General features: G+C 46.4%; 2 protein-coding genes across 3 annotated transcripts in view; both read left to right on the forward strand.

Annotated features, from left to right (window-relative positions):
* The window catches only part of PALB2 (partner and localizer of BRCA2), a 36,995-nt gene extending 32,577 nt beyond the window's left edge, over positions 1-4,418 (forward strand). The window contains exon 13 of one of the 2 annotated variants that reach the window (XM_025371257.1): positions 3,909-4,416. In XM_025371257.1, the coding sequence (XP_025227042.1) occupies positions 3,909-4,119 (211 nt within the window). In that variant the 3' untranslated portion in view covers positions 4,120-4,416. Of the gene's footprint in view, positions 1-3,908 lie in introns of both variants that reach the window. The other variant, XM_025371256.1, reaches the window with a different exon arrangement.
* A 5,450-nt stretch (positions 4,419-9,868) lies between these two features.
* Positions 9,869-21,832, forward strand: NDUFAB1 (NADH:ubiquinone oxidoreductase subunit AB1). Its single transcript, XM_025369769.1, has 5 exons — positions 9,869-10,102; positions 16,782-16,904; positions 18,656-18,743; positions 20,155-20,254; positions 21,669-21,832. The coding sequence occupies exons 1-4, from the start codon at positions 9,935-9,937 to the stop codon at positions 20,244-20,246; spliced, it is 471 nt and encodes a 156-aa protein (XP_025225554.1). The 5' UTR covers positions 9,869-9,934; the 3' UTR covers positions 20,247-20,254; positions 21,669-21,832.
* The last annotated feature ends 785 nt before the right edge of the window (positions 21,833-22,617 follow it).

Raw genomic sequence — 22,617 nt, forward strand, 5'->3', positions numbered from 1 at the left:
AGCCCAGGAGTTTGAGACCAACTTGGACAACAGAGCAAGACCCAGTCTGTACCAAAAAAAAAAAAAAATGAGCCAGACATGCTGGCATGCACCTGTAGTTCCAGCTACTCGGGAGGCTGAGGTGGGAGGATGGCATGAACCTGGGAGGTGGAGGTTGCAGTGAGCTGAAATCATGCCACTTCACTCAAGCCTGGCAACAGAGCAAGAGCCTGTCTAAAAAAAAAAAAAAAAAAAAAGAAAAAAAAAGAAAAAAAAAATTTCATGTAAAGAGTAATGAATGTTCTGTATTTAAAAAACCTGATTTATGTTCTTTCCCTAAACCTAAATTAAGGAAATTTTAACGTACCTTAGGAAGACATCTTTACGTTGAAATCTGACTGAGTTTGACTGAGCCTCTATCATGCAGGCAGTTTATATTTATCTACAGATAAGTATTTATCTGGCCAGGCGGTGGCTCATGCCTGTAATCCCAGCACTTTGGGAGGCCGAGGCAGGCGGATCATGAGGTCAGGAGATCGAGACCATCCTGGCTAACATGGTGAAACCCCGTCTCTACTAAAAATATCAAAAATTAGCTGGGCACGGTGGCAGGCGCCTGTAATCCTAGCTACTCAGGAGGCTGGGGTCGCTTGAACCCGGGAAGTGGAGGTTGCAGTGAGCCGAGATTGTGCCACTGCACTCTAGCCTGGGCAACAGAGCAAGACTCTGTCTCAAAAAAAAAAAAAAACGGGTGCAGTGGGTAATCCCAGCACTTTGGGAGGCCAAGGCGGGCGGATCACAAGGTCAGGAGTTCAAGACCAGCCTGACCAACATGGTGAAACCCAGTCTCTACTAAAATACAAAAATTAGGTGGGCGCAGTAGTAGGATGTCTGTAATCCCAGCTACTCAGGAGGCTGAGGCAGGAGAATTGCTTGAACCCAGGAGGCAGAGGTTGCAGTGAGCCAAGATTGCACCACTGCACTCCAGCCTGGGCTGAAGTAAATCAAGAAAACAAGGTCGGGCTTTAATAACTCACAAGGATAAAGGACCTTGACAGTTACAGTGCATGTTTTTTTGGACCTTATGCAAAGCTTATTTGATAAGTACATGTTCTAAAAGACATTCTCTATCCCTGCACTCAGCCAGCTGTGGCACTTCTGCAGGGTCTTGATCTGTTGCCCAGGCTGGAGTGCAGTGGCACAATCTGAGCTCACTGCAACTCTGCCTCCCAGGTTCACGCCATCTTCCCACCTCAGGTTCCCAAGTAGTTGAGACTACAGGTACATGCCGCCACGCTTGGCTATTTATTTATTTATTTTTTTAAGAACCTAAGAACCTAAGAACCTCAGAACCTCAGAACATCTGCAGTATGTGCTTTCATGTACAACTTGCTTTCTTGGATTTGAGAGAACCATAGTCGTTGGTCCTAGAGATTAAAGATAAAGATAACTGCTTGGTCAAGCATTTCCTGTGTCACTTTTCAAACTCATCTGTTCAGGAATCCTTGAAAGCCTATTTGGTACCAATCATGTAGGAAGCATATCTTAGTCCTATCAGGCTGCTACAACATAATACCACAGACTGGGTAGCCTGTAAACAACAAAGTTTATTTCTTACCATTCTGTAGGCTGGGAAGTCCAAGATCAAGGTGCTGGCAGATTCAGTGTCTGGTGAGAGCCTATTTCCTGGTTCATAGATGGTACCTTTTCACTGTGTCCTCACATGGTAGAAGGCAGCTCTCTGGGGCCTCTTTTACAAAACCACCAATCACTTCTCAAAAGCCCCACCTCCTGATACCATCACATTGGTGATTAGGTTTCAACAGATTAATCTTGGGAGGACACAAGCATTCAGACCATAGCAAAACACTGCTATTTCTGGCCAGGTGCAGTGGTTCACGCCTGTATTCCCAGCACTTTGGGAGGCCAAGACAGGAAGATCACTTGAGGTCAGGAGTTCAAGACCAGCCTGGCTAACATGGTGAAACCCTGTCTCCACTAAAAATACAAAAATTAACTGGGTGCAGTGGTGTGCGCCTGTAATCCCAGCTACTGGGGAGGCTGAGACAGGAGAGTCGCTTGAATCTAGGAGGTGGAGGTTGCGGTGAGCTGAGATCTCACCATTGCACTTCAGCCTGGGTGATAGAGCGGGACTTTGTCTCAAAAAAAACACAAAAAACAAAAACTGTTTCTAATTTCATGGGAACTAGAAGGGAAAACTAGTGACTGTTGTTCAGTGCACAAAATGCAATACGCGAAGCTTGCATTGTTTGAGAGCACAAGAGTGGAGAGGCAGGCACCTTAATTGGCAGTAGAGGGTTGGGGAGAGACTATCAAAGAAAACCTTAGGGAGTTTCCAAAGGTAAGTTAGGAGTTAGGTACACAGAGTCGGGTGGGAACCAGGGATAAAAAGTATCGTGCAGTTCATTCATATAATATTCTTTTGAGAGCTGGCCATGCCCCAGGCAGCAGTGATACAGCAGTGAGTAATAATAATAGCTAATTTTTTTTTTTTTTTTGAGAGTCTCGCTCTGTTCCCCAGGCTGGAGTGCAGTGGCATGATCTCAGCTCACTGCAACCTCTGCCTCCCAGGTTCAAGCGATCCTCTTGCCTTAGTGCCCTAGTAGCTGGGATTACAGGCACATGCCACCATGCCCAGCTAATTTTTGTATTTTTAGTAGAGACGGGGCTTCGCCATGTTGGCCAGGCTGGTTGTGAACTCCTGACCTCAGGTGATCCACCTCCCTCAGCCTCCCAAAGTTCTGGGATTACAGGCATGAGCCACCAGGCCCGGCCACAATAATAGTTTTTTTTTTTTTTTTTTTTTTTTTTTTTTTTGAGACAGGGTCTCGCTTTATCGCCCAGGTTGGAGTGCAGTGGCGCAGTCTTGGCTCACTGCAACCTCCGCCTCCCAGGTTCAAGCAATTCTTGTGCTTCAGCCTCCCAAGTAGCTGGGATTACAGGCTCATGCCACCACGCCTGGTAATTTTGTATTTTTAGTAGAGACGGGGTTTCTCCATGTTGGCCAAGCTGATCTCAAACTCCCAACCTCAGGTGATCCACCCGCCTTGGCCTCCCAAATTGCTGGGATTACAGGTGTGAGCCACTGCACCCGGCTAATTATAGCTAATTTTTATTGAGCACCTCCTGTGTGCCAGGCACTGTGCTAAGCCTTTTATAGGAACTGTTTCATTTAACCTCACCACAGTCCTGTGAAGTTTTGCTCTTAAAATCATCCCTACTGTACTGATAAAGTTAAATAATTTGCCCAAGGTTACACAGCTCTTACTTTGTAGAGTTGGAATTTAAACCCAGGTAGCTGACTGCAGAGCCCTTGTCTAAGTTAAAAAGGCAACCAGGTAGGTTTCTGCTTCATAGATGGCATCTTTTATGGGGGAAATACCCACTGAATATGGAAACAGGATAATCTCAAATAGTGAAAAATGCAATGAAGATAAAAACATATATGTCATAAAGATGGAACAGACTCCAGTATGCATGTGCACTGCCTCAGATAGAGGATTAGGCATGACCTTTCTATGGACGTAACAGGCCTGAATGATGACAAGAACTCAGCCATGCTGAGAGCTGGGGCGAGAACCCGCCAGGGACAGAGAATGGCAAGAGCAATGACACTGAGTTGGGACTGAGTTTGGCCGGAGTGATGGAGAGTGGAAGGAAGGCCGCTGTGAGCCTGCCTTCAAGTGGTACAAGATGCATCAGAGAGATTGGCAGGAACTGGACATGTGATTCTGTCCGAAACTGCAACACAATAGCCAACAGACCTCTAAGACTGCAAATGTAGGCATTCATAGTTACAGGGATTTTTGCTCCTGTTGCTGGTTGGGGGAACATGGTTTTGACCTTTTGTTTTTTTAATTGTTTTTTGGATATGTAATCTGAATTATATCTTCTTTGTGTGCTATCAGGTTCCTGGAAGGTGACGTGAAAGATCATTGTGCAGCAGCAATCTTGACTTCTGGAACAATTGCCATTTGGGACTTACTTCTCGGTCAGTGTACTGCCCTCCTCCCACCTATCTCTGACCAACGTTGGTCTTTTGTGAAGTGGTCAGGTACAGACTCTCATTTGCTGGCTGGACAAAAAGATGGAAATATATTTGTATACCACTACTCATAAGTTAGGGTAAAGCGAAAACACAATTTTCTGGGTATATGGGGCCTCTTAGTATTTTTTGGAGTTTTAAATATAAAGGAGAATATCTTAATGACATTTAAAATAATTACTTGTATATGTCCAGACAGAGTTATTTTTTATTCTGATGATGGTGGCACCACTGATCTTGGATGTACATTTATGTTTACTTTGAGAAAAAGGGTTTTAGGTTGATTTTTGTAATTCCCCACATTTGTACATGTGCTTTTAAAGGTGTACATAAAGCTTCAAATGGCAATAAATATTTATTTTTATACATTCTGCTTGGCATGCTATTGTTTCCCATTCTTTCAAGATCACTTGCAGAAGCAAGAACTAATCATTATGCAACTAGGGTATTTAATCAATAGTGTTTGCCTAGTAAGTGTAAATTTCAGTCCAGTTAACTTACTACACTAATACGCAATATACTTTTTGTGCTATTTGTAATACTTTATTTTTACATACATACTAAAATAATATGAAACCTATTAAGATATCCAAATTTAGGAATACTCTTATTCTTTTTCATTCTCATGCATCCTTCATGCCAGTGCTGCATTATAACTAGAGTCACCTTTTTTTGAGATGGAGCCTCACTCTGTCACCCAGGCTGGAGTGCAGTGGCATGATCTCGGCTCACTGCAACCTCTGCCTCTTCAAGCGATTCCCCTGCCTCAGCCTCTCAAGTAACTGGGATTACAGGCATCCACCACCACACCCAGCTAATTTTTGTATTTTTAGTAGAGACGGGGGTCTCACCATGTTGGTTAGGCAGGCCTTGAACTCCTGACCTCAAGTGATCCACCTGCCTCAGCCTCCCAAAGTGCTGGGATTACAGGCATGAACCACCACCACTTTTTTTTTGTTTGTTTTCAGAACGGAGTCTCCCTCTGTCACCCAGGCTGGAGTGCAGTGGGGTGATCTCAGCTCACTGCAACCTCTGCCTCCCGGGTTCAAGCAATGCTCATGCCTCAGCCTCCGGAGTAGCTGGGATTACAGGCGTGCTCCACCGTACTCGGCTAATTTTTGTATTTTTTGTAGAGACAGGGTTTCACGGTGTTGACCGGGGGGTCTGGAACTCCCGACCTCAGGTGATCTGCCTATGTCAGCCTCCCAAAGTACTGGGATTACAGGCATGAGCCACCGTGCCCAGCCGAAGAAGTTTATATTTTTTAAAGACACATTTTTGGGCTGGGCACGGTGGATCATGCCTGTAATCCCAGCACTTTGGGAGGCCAAGGTGGGCAGATCACTAGGTAAGGAGATTGAGACCATCCTGGCTAACAGAGTAAAACCCTGTCTCTACTAAAAATACAAAAAATTAGCCAGGCGTGGTGGCACACTCCTGTAGTCCCAGCTACTCGGGAGGCTGAGGCAGGAGAATCGCTTGGACCCGGGAGGTGTAGGTGCAGTGAGCTGAGATCACACCACTGCACTCCAGCCTGAAGGACAGAGCAAGACTCTATCTCAAAAAAAAAATTGGCCGGGCCGCAGTGCTGTAATCCCAGCACTTTGGGAGGCTGAGGTGGGTGGATCATAAGAGGTGGGTGGTTCACACACACAAAAAAAGACACATTTTTATGATACTATAGTTTTTGCTCATTTACAAATTCTGTTTTTTTTTTTTTTTTTTAAATTTTTTATTATCAAAGGATGTCTATTATATTTTCTCTGAGACGGTCTCACTCTGTTGCCCAGGCTGGAGTGCAGTGGTGAGATCACAGCTCACTGCAGTCTTGACGTCCCCATGCTCAGGTGATCCTCCCACCTCAGCCTCCCCAGTAGCTGGGACTAAGGTATGGGCTACCATATCCAGCTAACTAAAAAAAATTTTTTTGTGTGAGACAGTCTCACTATGTGTCTCACTATGTTGCCCAGGCTGATCTCGAACTCCTGGGCTCAAGCCATCTACCCACTGTGGCATCCCCTCCCAACAAGCTAAGATTACAGGTGTGAGCAACAGCCTCCTTTACAAATTCTATACCCACAATTTTGAAACTCAAATTATTTGCTAGTGCATCATAGATACTAGAGAACTTTTTGTAAAGATTTAATTTACTCACAAACCTTGAGAAACCTGTATTATTATCTTGATAATAACAAGAGTTAACAAAACTAAAGTACAAAGTAATTCTAGTCGGTAATAGTTGCACAAACTCTCAGCATCTACTTGACACAGTAGGTATGTAAATGATTGCTGTGAGACCTCTGCACTAGTAGGAGAGACTGTCACATAAAGCAGTCAGTACCGTATTTTTAATTTAAGGGGTATGTTTCAGACCCGGCACGGTGGCACACCCCTGTAATCCCAGCACTTTGGAGGCCGAGGTGGGCAGGTAATTGGAGGTTAGGAGTTTGAGACCGGCCTGGCCAACATGGTGAAAAATCCAAAAAGTAGCTGGGCGTGGTAGCACACACCTGTAATCCCAGCTACTCGAGAGGCTGAGGCAGGAGAATCGCTTGAACTTGGGAGGCAGACATTTATTGCAGTGAGCAGAGATTGTACCACTGCACTCCAGCCTGGGCAACAGAGTGAGACTCTGTCTCAATGTAAAAAAAAGGAAGCTTAAAAAAAAAATTTTTTTTTAAGGGATATATTCCAGGTGCTATTATGGAAGCTCAAAGGCTGAGCAGCTGGGACAACCCAGGAGTCCCAGAAAAGCTTCATGGAAGGTGGAAATTTACCTGAGCCTTGCGGGATAAGTAGATCAAAGCAGAAGCAAAGGATATTCTGGGCAGAAAGAGCCTGGATGAAATGGTGAAACTCAGTCTCTACTAAAAATACAAAAATTAGCCAGGTGTGGTGGAGGGCGCCTATAGTCTCAGCTACTCGAGAGGTTGAGGCAGAGAATCGCTTGAACCCAGGAGGCAGAGGTTGCAGCGAGCCAAGATCGTGCCATTGCACTCCAGCCTGGGCGACAGAGCGAGACTCTGTCTCCAACAGCAACAAAAAGAGAAAGTGTAGATGATTCCTTCAAGCAGCTTGTCTATGAAAGGAAGGAGGAATGGTATTAGAGATCTATAAAAGGGTCAGTGGAGGGTCCTTTGACTTTGTTTTTAGGCTAAGAGAAACTCTGATGTGTTTATGGGCTCAGGAGAAAGAGCCAGAAGAGAGACCTTTGAGATGTAGGGAAGAAGAGCTAACTGGTGGCCCAAGATCCCATTGAGAACAGGAGGGGATGAAACTGCCATGCAGATGGGCGGGCACAGGGAGGGAGAGATCATGGTGGGTTGGTGGGATAGTTTGTGCTGGGAAACTGACAGCTTTTATGCTTATCCATCCTTTGATGGGAATGCCACTGAAAAGCACTGGTGTTGTCTTTTAACTCTTCCCCATCTGCTAAGGACGTGATCTTAATCTTAATATTGGGACTTTTTACCCTACAGGCCATGTAGGCTGATATTTTGTCTTTATTTGTTTGCTAAAGGGAAAAGCAGCTCTCCTAAATTATTTAAATAAGAGATGATTTGTTATGTTTGACCAAAAGGATTAAATGTAACATTGATGCCAGGCTCAGTGGCTCACGCCCGTAATCCCAGCACTTTGGGAGGCCGAGACAGGCAGATCACGAGGTCAGGAGTTTGAGACCATCCTGGCTAACACGGTGAAACCCCATCTCAATAAATACATATATACATACATGTAACACTGAAATACTAGATAGGTCATGGGAAGAGATGGCCCCAGGTGTGAACTTAGCAGGCTATTAGGTTCCTCCTAAGCTTAGAGCTACATTTTTTGGGAGACAGAGTCTCACTCTGTTGCCCAGGCTGGAGTGCAGTGGTACAATCATAGCTCACTGCAGCCTTGACCTCCTGGGCTCGATTGGTCCTCCTACCTCATCTTTCCCGAGCAGCTGGGACCACAGACATGCACGCACCACCACGCCTGGCTAATTTTTTAAGTTTTTTGTGGAGACAGGGTCTCCCTATGTTGCCTAGGCTGGTCTCAAACTCCTGGGCTCAAGTGATCCACCTCCCTTGGCCTCCCAAAGTGCTGGGATTACAGAGGTGAGTCACTGAACCAGGCTTGCATGTCTGGCTTGCTCACTGTTGCAGCCTCAACAATGAGTACTTAACAGATATTCAATTTTCTTTTTTTTTTTTGAGATGGAGTTTCACTCTTGTTGCCCAGGCTAGAGTACAATGGCGCAATCTCGTTCTCTGCAACCTCCGCCTCCTGGGTACAAGCGATTCTCCTGTCTCAGCCTCCTGCCTCCTGAGTAGCTGGGATTACAGGCACCTGCCACCACACCCGGCTAATTTTTGTATTTTTAGTGGAGACGGGGTTTCACCATGTTGTCCAGGATGGTCTTGAACTCCTGACCTCAGGTGATCCACCTGCCTCAGCCTCCCAAAGTGCTGGGATTACAGGTGTGAGCCACCGCACCTGGCAGCATACCATTACATTTTATTTTACTTGGATTTAACAAAAATAAAAAGAAATTGAGGTAAAACTGATGGCATTATTGGATCGTTCATTCAGGCAGATTTCAGAATTTGGAGTCACTATCCCATGTGTTTCAATTTCCGTCAATATCCTTTGACTCCCTGCTTAGAAATAGGAATTCACCTAAACTCCTCCCTCGCTTACCTATTTTTGTTAGCTATTGTAAGGAACATGGCTGTGCTTTGGTCAAGGATAGGCCAAGGTAAGATGTTTACATCCTGCGTGACTCAGCAAGTTTAGACACAGGCGTATAACTCCACTTGTTATCACAGCCATGTAGCCATAACATGGGAAGGCCATTACTTGGCTCTAAGCCACTATTTTCTGTAAAAGATATAATTGCCCTGCTAATACTGTACAGGCGTTCGTGCCCAGAGAAAGAGAGAGCCAGAGCTGTCCGTCTTTGCAGACAGATGTGGGGGAGCCAGAACACAGCTGAGAGAAAGAGTTAAGCTGCTGACCCTGAAGGCAAGGGAGAGCAGCCTTGCAGCTGTGTGTCGGAGCCACAGGACTAAGCAGCCGAGACAAGGTGGACAGTGTGAGAGAACTAGTGTAAGTAAGCTGCGGATGAGAGCTGCTGCTGAATAAAATCATCTTTCACCTGCCTGCCGTCCCGAGTGTTCTTTTGCTATCTGCTCATCCACCCACTCACCTCAGAGCTCCATATGGGCTGGAACCTGGCTGTGGGCATGACAGTTGGCATAGTCGTGGACCTGACAGCTATATTATACACTGTCAAGTTTTAAAACATGTATGTTGTTTTAATCGTAATTCTCACATTTATTAGTCTTAGTTATGTATTGAAATTGATTATTTTTTCACATTATTTTTCATATATATATATATATATATATAACCTATTCAATAAATGTTAATACTTGTGGAAGAATCGTGGAATCAAAACTTTGTCCTTTTTTTCTTTTAATCTTTTTTGTAACAGAGACGGAGTCTTGCCATGTTGGCCAGGTTAGTCTTGAACTCCTGAGCTCAAGCAGTCCTGCCACCTTGACCTCCCAAAGTGCTAGGATTAAAGGTGTGAGCCACCGCGCCCGGCCCCAAACGTTTAAATAGATATATTTCAGAACTTTCAGATAAAAAGAGAAAGTAGGTTTCTCGTGTCGTGTCGCTTAGGGAAAGACGGCAACGTCTGCCGGTTCAGTTGTGGCACCAAGCAACTGTTCGTCCCGAACCTGGATGGGCTCCGAGGGCGCAGTGCCTCCAGGAGCCGCCAGGGGCCGCCACCGCCGGCGGTGCCCGACAGCGCTGCTCTGTGCGTCGCCTGCGCGCTGCGGGAGATGAACCCTGGGCCGGTAGCGGCGGCGCAGTGCATCCTGGGTCGGCGTAGCTATGGCGTCTCGTGTCCTTTCATCCTATGTCCGCCGCCTGCCCGCGGCCTTTGCGCCGCTGCCCCGGGTCCCGATGCTGGCCGTGGCCCGGCCTCTCAGCACCGGTCTGTGCTCCGTGGGGACCCAGACGAGGCTCGGGCCTTTGCAGCCGGCCTTAAAGCTCGCGCAGGTGACTCGCGGTGACTTTTCTGGGGCTTGGCAGGGGTCAGGAATTGGGCCCGGTGGGGGTTGGGGCCGGGCACCCCGGCCGCGCCAGCTGCCCGCAGGGGTGACCCGGGGGGCAGCCGGCTCGCTCCGCAGCCCCGCTGCCTAAAGGTGTTTAGTTGACCCCTGCCGGGAGGCCAGGTGACCTCGTAATAAGTAGCAAGAGCACTGACGAGTCCAGCACCGCTGGACTGCCGCTTACCGAAACTTTGGACAAGTCTTCTAGCCTCGCTCACACTCACCTGCAAAATTGGGATCCTGGCCTCTACCTTGCGGAGTAGCAATGAGGATTAGATGAGTTAATGCGGATAGAGCATCTCGTACCGTCTCAAAATAGTGGTCACCGTATTGTAGTGAAAGCAGCATGCAAAGGCAGCCACACTGGCCTACAGCCTTCCACAGAGCGGTTCTCTCTGCAGTTCTGTCCTTCCTTTTCCCTGCTGCACCTTCTGCCTGTGTCCAGGACTCCTGGAAGTAATTCTAGGAAACAAGTGCAGGTGACCTTTGAACAATAAGGATTTGAATTGCGTTGGTCCACTTATATGCGGATTTTTTTCAACCAAACGCGGCCAATATTTACGGGATGTGCCGCCCTGCGTATAAGGAGGGCAGGCTCTTCCTATAAGGGGATTCTGCAAGGCTGACGGCGGGACAGGAGTGTGCGCGGATTTGGGTATAGTCAGGGGTCCTGGAACCAATCTCCTGCGCGAATACCAAAGAACGACTGTGCCTGTAGTATATAGCTTGAGCTGATGAAATCTGCGTGAGGCTGAAACGCCAGGAGGCAGTGATTTTCAAACCTAGCTCCATATTCAAATTACGTGGGTAACTTGAAAAAACAAAAAAGCTTTGCCCCTTCCCCCTTCCTGCTGATTTATTCCTCTGGGATGATGCCCTGCCATGGTGGTGGTGGTGTTATTGTTGTTGTTTTTGAGACAGAGTCTCGCTCTGTAGCCCAGGCTGGAGTGCAGTGGCGTGATCTCGGCTCACTGCAACCTCCGGTTCACGGCAACCTCCGCCTGTCAGGTTCAAGCGATTCTCCTCCCTCAGCCTCCCGAGTATTTGGGACTACAGGCGCCCACCACCATGCCTGGCTAATTTTTGTATTTTTAGTAGAGACGGGGTTTCATCATATTGGCCAGGCTGGTCTCCAACTCCTGACCTTGCAGTCCACCAGCCTTGGCCTCCCAAAGTGCTGCGATTACAGGCGTGAACCACCGCGCACAGCCTGTTGTTGTTGTTCTAGGCTCTCCAGATGACTCTGAAGTGCAATTGAGAATAAAAATAACCTTCTTAAGGTAGGATAGACTCTCAAGGTCAAGTTATGAAACCCCTTTTCAAAGTCATAGACTTCAGGTAATAGGGTTTCAACCTTGTCTGCATGTTAGTGTGAAAAATAAGTGTGTCTGGCCAGGCGCGGTGGCTCATGCCTGTAATCCCAGCACTTTGGGAGGCTGAGGTGGGCGGATCGCTTGAGCCCAGGAGTTTGAGACCTTCCTAGGCAACATGGTGGAACCCTGTCTCTACAAAAAAATACATAAATTAAGCCACCGCGGTGGCTCACGCCTGTAAACCCAGCACTTTGGGATGCCGAGGCGGGCGGATCACGAGGTCAGGCGATGGAGACCATTCTGGCTAACACGGTGAAACCCCTTCTCTACTAAAAATAAAAAAAATTAGCGGGGCGTGGTGGCACGCGCCTGTAGTCCCAGCTACTCAGGAGGCTGAGGCAGGAGAATCTCTTGAACCCGGGAGGCGGAGGTTGCAGTGAGCCGAGATTGCCAGTGAGCCAAGATGCCAAGTCTGGCATCCTCCTTCCTGGCCACTCAAGGACTGAGTGACAACCTTTGTTATTGCATCAGCCTACAGATACTTCTGTCGTGGTGCTTGCCATATTTTTATTTCAGCTAAAATGATCTGTGGATTGGTCTTTTCCATTAGAGTGTAAGCTTCTCTGGGGGGAAGGTTGTGTCATATTCATCTTTGCATTTCCAGCCCATTGCACAGTTCTTGGCACACAGGTTAAGTTCCCAGGCTTCTGAGACAGTCATGTAAATAGATAAAGGCAAGACATTGTGAGAACAGGTGTGTGTAGTGCAGAAGCAAAAAGAGGTACTTGACCAACCTCTCAGCAAACATGATCTTGAAGGCCTGTGCAGAGACCAGGAAGAGCCCTTGTGGTTGACTCTTAGGGTGTCTGGAAAGGAACATTGTTGGGGGGAAGAGAGTGAGCATATCATGAAGGGGGCTGTGTGCTGCAGTGAGGAATTGTGGATGTTCTCTGCCAAGGTCATAGGGAGTGAACATGAAGCAGGGCTTATTGAAGGAATAAGCCCCAGGTGGCAGAGAAGGAACAGAGGTCTCTAAGCAGGAGTTTTGGAGACAGGTCAGGAGTTCATTTCCAAACTGTTGAGTTTGAGAGGTCTGGGCTGCCTATGTAGAGTGGACCAGTCGGCAGTTTGTAGAGACAGCCTTTAAAGCCCTCTCCTTAGCCTCCTCTGAGTTTGCCTCAGGAAAAAGTGGGCCCCAGTGGAGTACCTGGATTCTGATGGAACCCCATGCATTTGAATTACTAGTCCAGAGGGCTGTCACTGTTTACCTGCAAACAGTACCTTCTCTGATGTCTGGGAGAGGTGGTTTATTGCCCATATAATTGTTAAGTGTAGATCTTGAGGAAGAACAATTAACACCAGAAACCTCACATGTTGGCTGTTGGGGAGGTGCTTGTCCATTTTGTATCCCTTTTATTTTTTCCCAGTCAACAGAGATCCAGCTAGAAGGAGCAACAAGACCTTCCAAGAGGCCATGCTGGAAGAACATGGGGGTGAGGGGGATACCTAACCTCCCCCTGCCTCAGTTTCTCATCTGTAAAAAGGAGGGTGATAGTATCATGAATCTCACCAGATTACTGGAGAGCTGAAGGAAGATGATGTGTGTAAAGTGCTTAGGGCAATATCATAGCCTGACTTGGTAAGAAATCAGTGGAGGCCAGGCGTGGTAGTTTATGCCTGTAATCCCAGCACTTTCGGAGACTGAGGTGAGTGGATCACTTGAGACCAGGAGTTCAGGACCAGCCTGGCCAACATAGTGAAACCTCATCTCCACTAAAAATACAGAAATTAGCCAGGCATGGTGGAGCATGCCTGTAATCCCAGCTACTTGGGAGGCAGAGGCATAAGAATCACTTGAACCCAGAAGGCAGAGGTTGTAGTGAGCCGAGGTCACAACACTGCACTCCAGCCTGGGCAACACAGTGAGAGACTGTCTGAAAAAAAAAAGAAAAAGAAATCAATAGAGACCAGAGGCAGAAGCATGAGAGGGGAGTAGGATCAAGTATTTTGGGGCTACGCTACAGCCAAGGTATCAAACTAGCTGCTGCTGATCATTGGTCTCAGGATCCTACTAAATAACCCAAAATAGCACTTATTGTGTAAGTGCCAGCCAATGTCCAAGCCCTTTACTTCATCTCTTCACAACAGTCCTGTGAGCATGGTACTGTTGTTTATCCCCATTTTACAGATGAGGAAACTGAGGTGTACAAGGTTAAGTAACCCACCCAAGGCCAAACAACTAGTGAGAGCCAGCACCATGGTGCAGGCATAGGCAGTCTAGTTTCAGAGTCTGAGCTCTTGCCCACCAACTTACTGCCTCATGCTGACCCTGATGCAGCACCCACTCTAGATGGCATGTGGCCTCCAGTCAGAGACTCATTTAATTTAATCACACGGTGCCCACCTGGCCCCTGTAGGTACTTGCCTGAGCTGCTGAGGACAATGCTGACAACCTAGTTGACCTCATAGGTAGCTATGTACGAACATAGAATATATCCTCACCAGTCTCCCTGGGTCCAAGGTCTTGCTTTGTTGCCCAGGTTGGTCTGGAACTCCTGGGCTCAAGCGATCCTTCCACTTTGGCCTCCCAAATTGTTGGGATTACAGGCGTGAGCCACCACACCTGGCCTCGTACCATTTTTTTCTTTTTTTTTTTTTGGAGAAGGAGTCTCACCCTATCGCCCAGGCTGGAGTGTAGAGCCAAGATCTGAGTTCACTGCAACCGCTGCCTCCTAGGTTCAAGTGATCCTCCCACTTCAGCCTCCTGAGTAGCTGGGATTGTAGGCACACGTCACCATGCCCGGCTAATTTTTGTATTTTTAGTAGAGACGGGGTTTCACTATGTTGGGCAGGCTGGTCTTAAACTCCTGACCGCAAGTGATCCGCCCACCTTGCCCTCCCAAAGTGCTGGGATTACAGGCGTGAGCCACCACACCTGGCCTCATACTATTTCTGGATAAGCACACAGCCTCTGTTGGATCCCTCCACCTGAAACTTCTTTTCTGCCATTGCCATATTACCTCATTTCTCCCCCTTTCTCTTTATTCCTTCTCCATTTTATTTATGACTTGGAAACCTATTTGAGTCATTGTTAAGTAGGCCGGTGATGTGCCTGTATCAAAGGTCTCCTTAACCCATAATAGGAAATGATACCATGTATATTAGGAAAGGAGACCAGACATTTAGACAAAGAAAAGTGCTCTAAAACTCTTGAAAGTACTCAGAAAGGCTCGGTTAGAGTATCTATCATACTCTCCAACTCATCTCTTTAGCTTGCTGATTAAACCTGAATTTTTTTTTTTTTTTTTTTTGAGAAGGAATCTCACTCTGTCACCCATGCTGGAGTGTAATGGTGTGATCTTGGCTCACTGTGTCCCAGGTTCAAGCGATTCTCCTGCTTCAGCCTCCTGAGTAGATGGGATTATAGGCACATGCTACCACGCTCAGCTAATTTTTATATTTTTAGTAGAGATGGGGTTTTACCACGTTGGTCGGGCTGGTCTCAAACTCCTGACCTCATGATCTACCTGCCTCAGCTTCCCAAAGTGTTGGGATTACAGGTGTGAGCCACTGTGCCCGGCGTAAACCTGATTTTAATAACTGACTTCTTTTTCTTTTATTTTCTTTCTTTTTTTTTTTTTTTTGAGAGAGAGAGTCTCAGCTCTGTGGCCCAAGGTGGAGTGCAGTGGCATGATCTCAGCTCACTGCAACCTCTCTCCTGGGTTCAAGCAATTCTCATGCCTCAGCCACCTGAATAGCTGGGATTACAGGCACACACCACCATGCCCGGCTAATTTTTGTATTTTTAGTAGAGACGAGGCTTCACCATGTTGGCCAGGCTGGTCTCGAACTCCTGGCCTCAAGTGATTCGCCCACCTCGGCCTCGCAAAGTACTGGGATTACAGGTGTGAGACACCACACGTGGCCCGATACCTGTTCTTTATGCAAGATGAATGTTTCTTATACAGAGGTTATACTGGTTTGGTTCCCTGGGCAGTATTTATTATGATTTTTCATGGACCTTTGTGAGTTTCAGGGACCTGAGCCCTAACAAGCAGCCCCACTTTCTATAGGGAAATGCGTTAAGAACTCTAAGCCTCGGACTTAAAATCAACTTCAGGAGGTAAACAAACCAACTTAGATTAGGGATTCCTTTTTTTTTTTTTTTTTTTTTTTTGAGACAGAGTCTTGCTCTGTCGCCCAGGCTGGAATGCAGTGGCATGGTCTCGGCTCACTGCAACCTCTGCCTCCCACGTTCAAGCGATTCTCCTGCCTCCGTCTCCTGAGTAACTGGGATTACAGGCGCCCACCACCATGCTTGGCTAATTTTTGTATTTTTAGTAGAGAGAGGGTTTCACCATGTTGGCCAGCTTGGTCTCGAACTCCTGACCTCAGGTGATCTGCCCACCTTGGCCTCCCAAAGTGCTGTGATTATAGGCGTGAGCCACCATGACCAGCCAGATGAGGGATTTCTGTAGTGAGCAGAACTGCCATATACCCTGTTTTCTTTTCTCTGGTTCTGTGTTGTACCTTCCACAGCATTAAACCCCCTGACCTGTAATTGCAGCTCATTCCACATTTGTTGAATGAAATCTGGTCAGTACCCTAAAATACCTAAACATCGAGCCGACTAATAGCAGAGATACGTGAGAGATTGCTCTAACACGGCAGAGGCCAGAAGGGCTCATGGTTTGGCTGGTGGCCATGAGGCAAGCCTTGCCGGAAGGGAAACAGATTGGAATATAATGACTGTAAGCTCCCTCATCCTCTCTTTGGGTGGGTGGCCAGCTTCCTTTGTCCTGGCTGAGGTCAGGGAGATACCTGCTGGAACCAAACTAGACCTTTCTGGTGTATGGTCCTCAGTTTGAATTGCCTTTGGGTTTACCATGACAGCTCTTTCCTGGTGGGTTTTTTGACTTGGGTCTGCCTATTAAAGGTGGCAGCACCCTATAGAGGCCTCGGGATGCTGAAGATGCCATGAGAAGACATAGGCATTCTGCAGACGCTAGACAATTTTAGTGGCAGTTAGTGTCGCAGAGCAGGATGAACGTCCAGAGCCTGAGGGTTGAACCCAGGAGGCAGAGGAGCCGGTCCTGGCTCCCAGGAAGGAGGCCTGAGATGCTGCGGAACTGTTGGGGCTTCTGCGATTACCCAGTCCTGCAACTTGGTGTGTCCTAACGGCCACAATGAGAATCAGATGCCGTGCGTTCTCTACAGCCCCAAAAGTTCTGTGAAAGTTACCTGTAGGCTTGTGCATTGATTTAGAGGCATTTTCCGTTCAATGACAGTGTTTCCTTCCTGCCCTCGCTCTAGGTTCCTGGTAGAGTTACACAGTTGTGCCGCCAGTATAGCGACATGCCCCCTTTGACGTTAGAGGGCATCCGGGACCGCGTTCTTTACGTATTGAAACTCTATGACAAGATTGACCCAGAGAAGGTAACTGATGGTGGTTTGAATTTTTTTCTTTAAATATAGAGTATTTAAATTACATGGTACAAAATGCAAAGGGAAAGATACTCAGTAAAAATATCCCTGGCTCCCAGCCACCCAGGCCCATTCTGGGAGACAGCCAGCACTACCAGTTTCATGTGTGTTTCCAAAGGTATTCAATGCAAATGTTAAAGAAGTAAACGCATATGTGTGTATATTATGTGTATATTATATGTGTATCTCACCCTTTTTAAAAAACATAAGTGGCTGGGCACGGTGGCTCAGGCCTGTAATCCCAGCACTTTGGGAGGCTGAGGCGGGCAGATCACCTGAGGTTGGGAGTTCGAGAACAGCCTGACCAACGTGGAAAAACCTCATCTCTACTAAAAATACAAAATTAGCCAGGCATGGTGCTGTATACCTGTAATCCCAGCTACTCGGGAGGCTGAGGCAGGAGAATCACTTGAACCCGGAAGGTGGAGGTTGCAATGAGCCGAGATAGCACCATTGCAGTCCAGCCTAGGCAACAAGAGTGAAACTCCACCTCAAAAATAATAACAATAAATAATAAAAACACAAGTGGGGCTGGTCGTGGTGGCTCACGCCTGTAATCCCAGCACTTTGGGAGGCTGAGGCGAGTGGATCATGAGGTCAGGAATTCAAGACCAGCCTGGCCAAGTGGTGAAACCCCATCTCTACTAAAAATACAAAAATTAGCCAGGCGTGGTGGCAGACACCTGTAATCCCAGCCACTTGGGAGGATGAGGCAGAGAACTGCTTGAACCCGGGAGGCAGAGGGCACAGTGAGCTGATATCACGCCACTGCACACTGCAGCCTGGGCGGCAGCGTGAGACTCTGTGTAACAACGAAAATAAATGGAATCTGTTGTGTAGGTAAGGCAGTTTGTTTTTGATATGCATTTTTGAAGAATCATTCCTGGTGATCCTGAGATCTAAATTAGAGTGATAGGGTGATAGTAAACACTTGTAACATGAAGCTGCCTACAGTTTATAACCATAATGCCACTTAAGGTGTGGAGTCTAGGCCTTAGTTGTCAGTAAGGCAGCAAAAATACCCAAACTTCTTCAGATGTCATTCAGAGCAATGATCAGAGATCTCAGTAAAACATATAGAGTGGGCCGGGTGCGGGAGCTCACGCCTGTAATCGCAGCACTTTGGGAGGCTGAGGTGGGTGGATCACCCGAGATCAGGAGTTCAAGACCAGCCTGGCCAACATGGCAAAAACCCTGTCTCTACTAAAAATATTAGCTATGTATATATTGTTCACTTTAAAATAAAGTAGAATAAGATAAAGCAAACCATGTACATACCAGCACAGGTTACATATAAAATGTCAGCCATGGCCTCTGTATGTTAAAAAGAATTCGATATAGTCACAAGGACAGAAAACCAAACACTTCATGTTCTCACTCATAGGTGGGAACTGAACAATGAGATCGGCTGGACACAGGGCAGGGAGCATCAGGCACCGGGGCCTGTCGGGGGTGGGGAGCTGGGGGAGGGACAGCATTAGGAGAAATACATAATGTAAATGATGAGTTGATGGGTGCAGCAAGCCAACATGGCACATGTATACCTGTGTATCAAACCTGCACGTTGTGCACATGTACCCTAAAACTTAAAGTATAATAAAAAAATTCGATATAGTGATTAAGTGGCATTGTACCACCCTGTTATCTTGGGAAGCAAATGCTTTCATGGACTAAATTTTGTGTTTGGTGCTCCTTTCTTGCAGCTTTCAGTAGATTCTCATTTTATGAGAGACCTGGGCTTAGACAGTTTGGACCAAGTGGAGATTATCATGGCCATGGAAGACGAATTCGGTAAGGCTCAGTCTTGTATCTATATACTGTGATTTTTGATTAAGGTGGATTAAACTGAAAGAAATGGTGGGAGGCTGAATTGCAGTTAGAATGAAATATTAGTAGAAACAGTAGTATCCACGGCCTACACACACCTTCCTGCCCACTTACCATCAGGTGAAGTAAGCTTTAGGGATGGTACATTTATTCAGAAAGCACGTTGCACAAGCCCAGCAGAGTGCCTAGTGTTGTGCCAAGAGCCGAATGACCAGAGATGGTTCCGGGGGACTGATTCTTCAGACGGAGTTCTAAGACAAAGGGCAAAAGCCTGCCTGGAACACATGCCGATGGCACATCAGCCCCTCCTGAGCTCGAGTAACGTGAACCAGATAGAAGTAATGTGTGCCAGGACAAGAGACGCACCCAGAGCCTCTGGCCTTGGTCTCCTATCCTAGCTCACGTGCACACTCCAAGTTTGGGACGGTGTGTTGTGCAAGTGAGACCTTTCTAAGGCTCCATGGCTGTTTCTGCGTGAGTTGGTTGAATAGGAAATCAAAGGACTTCTGTGCTATTCTGCAGAGCAGGGCCTAGTTAAAATTCCTCACAGATGATGCTGACTAGGATGGAATCCTTTGCCTAGTGCTTCACAGTACCAGGTCTGGAATTGAGCTTAGGTATGAGCCTGGACAAGTAACTACCTCTCAAAGCCTGTTTCCGCAGCTGTAAAGTGGGTGATAATAGTAGGAACCCCAGGATTGGGATTGCTGTGAGAATTAGAGATTATGTGTAAAATGCTCAGCACAGCGTTTGGCCCAAAGTAAGCTAACTATCCAAACCCAGCCATTTATAAAAACCCAACCATCATGAAAAAAAAAAAAAAAGGCATGGGTGACGTGTGTTACAGCATGATGACCCTCGAGAACGTGCTGAGTGAAAGAAGCCAGACACAGAAGATGACACGTTATATACCATTTACATGAAATGTCAAGAAGAGGCAAATCAAGATAGAAAGTAGACGAGTGGTTGCCAGAACTAGGGAGGATGGGGAGTGACTGCTGATGGGCACTAGGTCTCTTTTACACAATGGTGATGGTTGCACAATGTTCTGAATATACTAAAAACAAAATTTTATATATATATATATATACACACAACCAAATTTATATATATATACACACACACACACACACACACACGCGGAGGGATTTGCTATTATATGAATTCTGTCTCAACAAACAAACATACCTCCAAAGCATTGTACCCAACCTGCATGCATACTGTCTAGAAGCTAACTGGCCCACAACCTAAATGGCATTCAAGGTTGCTGAAAGTTTTGATACACTTGTAGCTGTTGTAGAAGGGTCAGGTGTGTTCAGTTCTAAAGGATGTTTTTTTTTAAACTCTCTCACATTGTTGTGTATTTTTCTTTTAGGGTTTGAAATTCCTGATACAGATGCTGAAAAGTTAATGTGTCCACAAGAAATTGTAGATTACATTGCAGATAAGAAGGATGTGTATGAATAAAGTATCAGGTAAATAATTAGACTTCTAAAATGATGTTCACCCGTAGATTTAATTGTCTGTGGTTCTTCAATAAAGGAAACTCAAGAAGAAATAGAAAATGGAAATGCTTGACCAAGATTTTTCACTGCTTATAAAATGCAAGCCCTTTCCTGTTGTCTGCCACTCAAAGGGGCCCAGCCGTGGTGGTGATCTTTGAGAGGTTGAGAGCTGTCATTCCTGGATAGAACTCCCTTGACTGTCAGCTCTCCTCACAAAAGCAGAGTTTTGTACAAAGTACTGAGCAGGGTAACCTGGAAACAGACCTCTGTCTCCCTCAATTACTCACCCAAGGCAAGCCCACCCTGCTGGGTAAGACACTGAGATGACCTGGCTCTTTTTTTGTTTTTTTTTTTTTGGAGACGGAGTCTCGCTCTGTCACCCAGGCTGGAGTGCAGTAGTACGATCTTGGCTCACTGCAAGCTCCGCCTCCTGGTTTCACGCCATTCTCCTGCCTCAGCCTCCTAAGTAGCTGTGACTACAGGCGCCCGCCATCACGCCCAGCTAATTTTTTGTATTTTTAGTAGAGACAGGGTTTCACCATGTTAGCCAGGATGGTCTTGATCTCCTGACCTCATGATCTGCCCGCCTCAGCCTCCCAAAGTGCTGGGATTACAGGCATGAGCCACTGCGCCCGGCCCGACCTGGCTCTTAATTAGGCAAGAGAGGCCTCATGGGTAAGAAGATGGACTTTGGAGTCAAGACACACCCAAGTTTATTTTCAGCTCTGCCACACTCTGTAAGCCTGGTGGTCTCAGGCAGACTGCTTAGCTCTGTAAGCCTCAGTTTCCTCGTATGTAATATGGGGGTAATGATAGGACCTACCTGGGGCTTTTGTGAAAGCAAAATTGCAGAGAGTGTATATATCGATACAATGATGTAAAGAAGCCTCTCAGTAAATAGTAGCTCTTGTTACTTGGGCTCTAGAATAGTCAAATAAGACTTTTTGCATTAAAACATTGTATTAGTGTCTTTAGCTTTTAGTGACCCTGTCTTTTTGTTTGTTTGTTTTTTTAGATGGAATCTTGCTCTGTTGCCCAGGCTGGAGTGTAGTGGCATGATCTCGGCTTACTGTAACCTCCGCCTCCTGGGTTCAAGCGATTCTCCTGCCTCAGCCTCCTGGGTAACTGGGATTACAGGCGTGTACCTCCACGCCCAGCTAATTTTTATATTTTTAGTAGAGATGGGGTTTTACCATGTTGGCCAGGCTGGTCTTGAACTCCTGACCTCAGGTGATCCGCCCACCTTGGTCTCCCCAAGGGCTGGGATTATGAGCATGAGCCACTGCACTCAGCCAGATGCTGCATTTTTAGCACCTAAAAGATGTCACTTACCATTAGTAAGAACACATCAAAAATAACATTGAACTTATTTTATCTTTTCCAGACCCTTTGGCTTTGGGGAGAGAGGACTCAGATGATAGTGGCGAATGTCTGGCAGTGAGGACACATTTTCGCATTATTGCGGACTCTGACAGAGTGATTCTGATGGACGTGTATTTAAATTGTATAAGTGTTTTACTCTTTGAAAATAAATCCATAAAACCAACATTTTCCCCAGTCTTCAGTTTTTCAATGATGTCTATAAAGTGCTTCTTTATATTTTCATATTGACATTGCTTAATATTTTTAAAGGTCTGATTTGTCACTGGTATCATGGATGTCAAAAACAATGGCTTCTCCAACCGTGTACTTGAAGTAAGGCTCTCTCCCCACCTTCATATCAGAAGTGAATATATTCATGGAAATGGACTTTCTGCTTCAAAAAAAAATTTGTTTTGGTTTCCATTAGCTTATTATCAGCTGACATCAGCAGGTGGGACTAGTTGTTCGTCCCTGTCCTAAAGATCCCTTTCTAAATTAATACAGTTTAACAGTTTTGGAGAATGGGAGGCTGTCTTTCCTCCTGGAAGGTCACTTTGACATTGCCACACATCATTATCAGTTCTGCCCCTTTTACTCTTTAGCACTGTGTTGGTTCCTTGGGGTTGATGTAGATAATATGTACACATTGCCTAGCTCTTGATAAGGTTTAGTTTGAGAGTTACATCAAAATAATTGCTCTCCTTTTACTTGACATTTCTAGTACGGGGAGGGAAGAGGAACCAAAGGCCTACAGTAAGTAGTGTCTTGGAGGCAGAGGGACTAAGGTGAGGGGCCCTCAGCCAGCCGAGAATCTCATGGCTGAGAGATGAGGTGGTCGAAGGATGGGAGTCAGCTCTGGGATTGGGTCCACACTCATCTGCTTCCCTTCTTGCAGGTACCAATACGCTGGTTCCTTCTGGGTTGCTCTAGAGTTATTTCAGGCATGTTAGGCAGGCATATTCCTTTTTTTC

This window comes from Theropithecus gelada, chromosome 20 (assembly GCF_003255815.1).
Source record: "Theropithecus gelada isolate Dixy chromosome 20, Tgel_1.0, whole genome shotgun sequence".
In the NCBI taxonomy this organism is placed as follows: domain Eukaryota; kingdom Metazoa; phylum Chordata; class Mammalia; order Primates; family Cercopithecidae; genus Theropithecus; species Theropithecus gelada.

Bases quoted from the DNA above. Each gene is read 5' to 3' on its own strand.
- NDUFAB1 (XM_025369769.1), top strand. From the start codon at position 9,935: ATGGCGTCTCGTGTCCTTTCATCCTATGTCCGCCGCCTGCCCGCGGCC. The intron at 16,905-18,655 runs GTAACTGATGGT...CCTTTCTTGCAG, and splicing joins ACAAGATTGACCCAGAGAAG to CTTTCAGTAGATTCTCATTT. The intron at 18,744-20,154 runs GTAAGGCTCAGT...TTTTTCTTTTAG, and splicing joins GGCCATGGAAGACGAATTCG to GGTTTGAAATTCCTGATACA.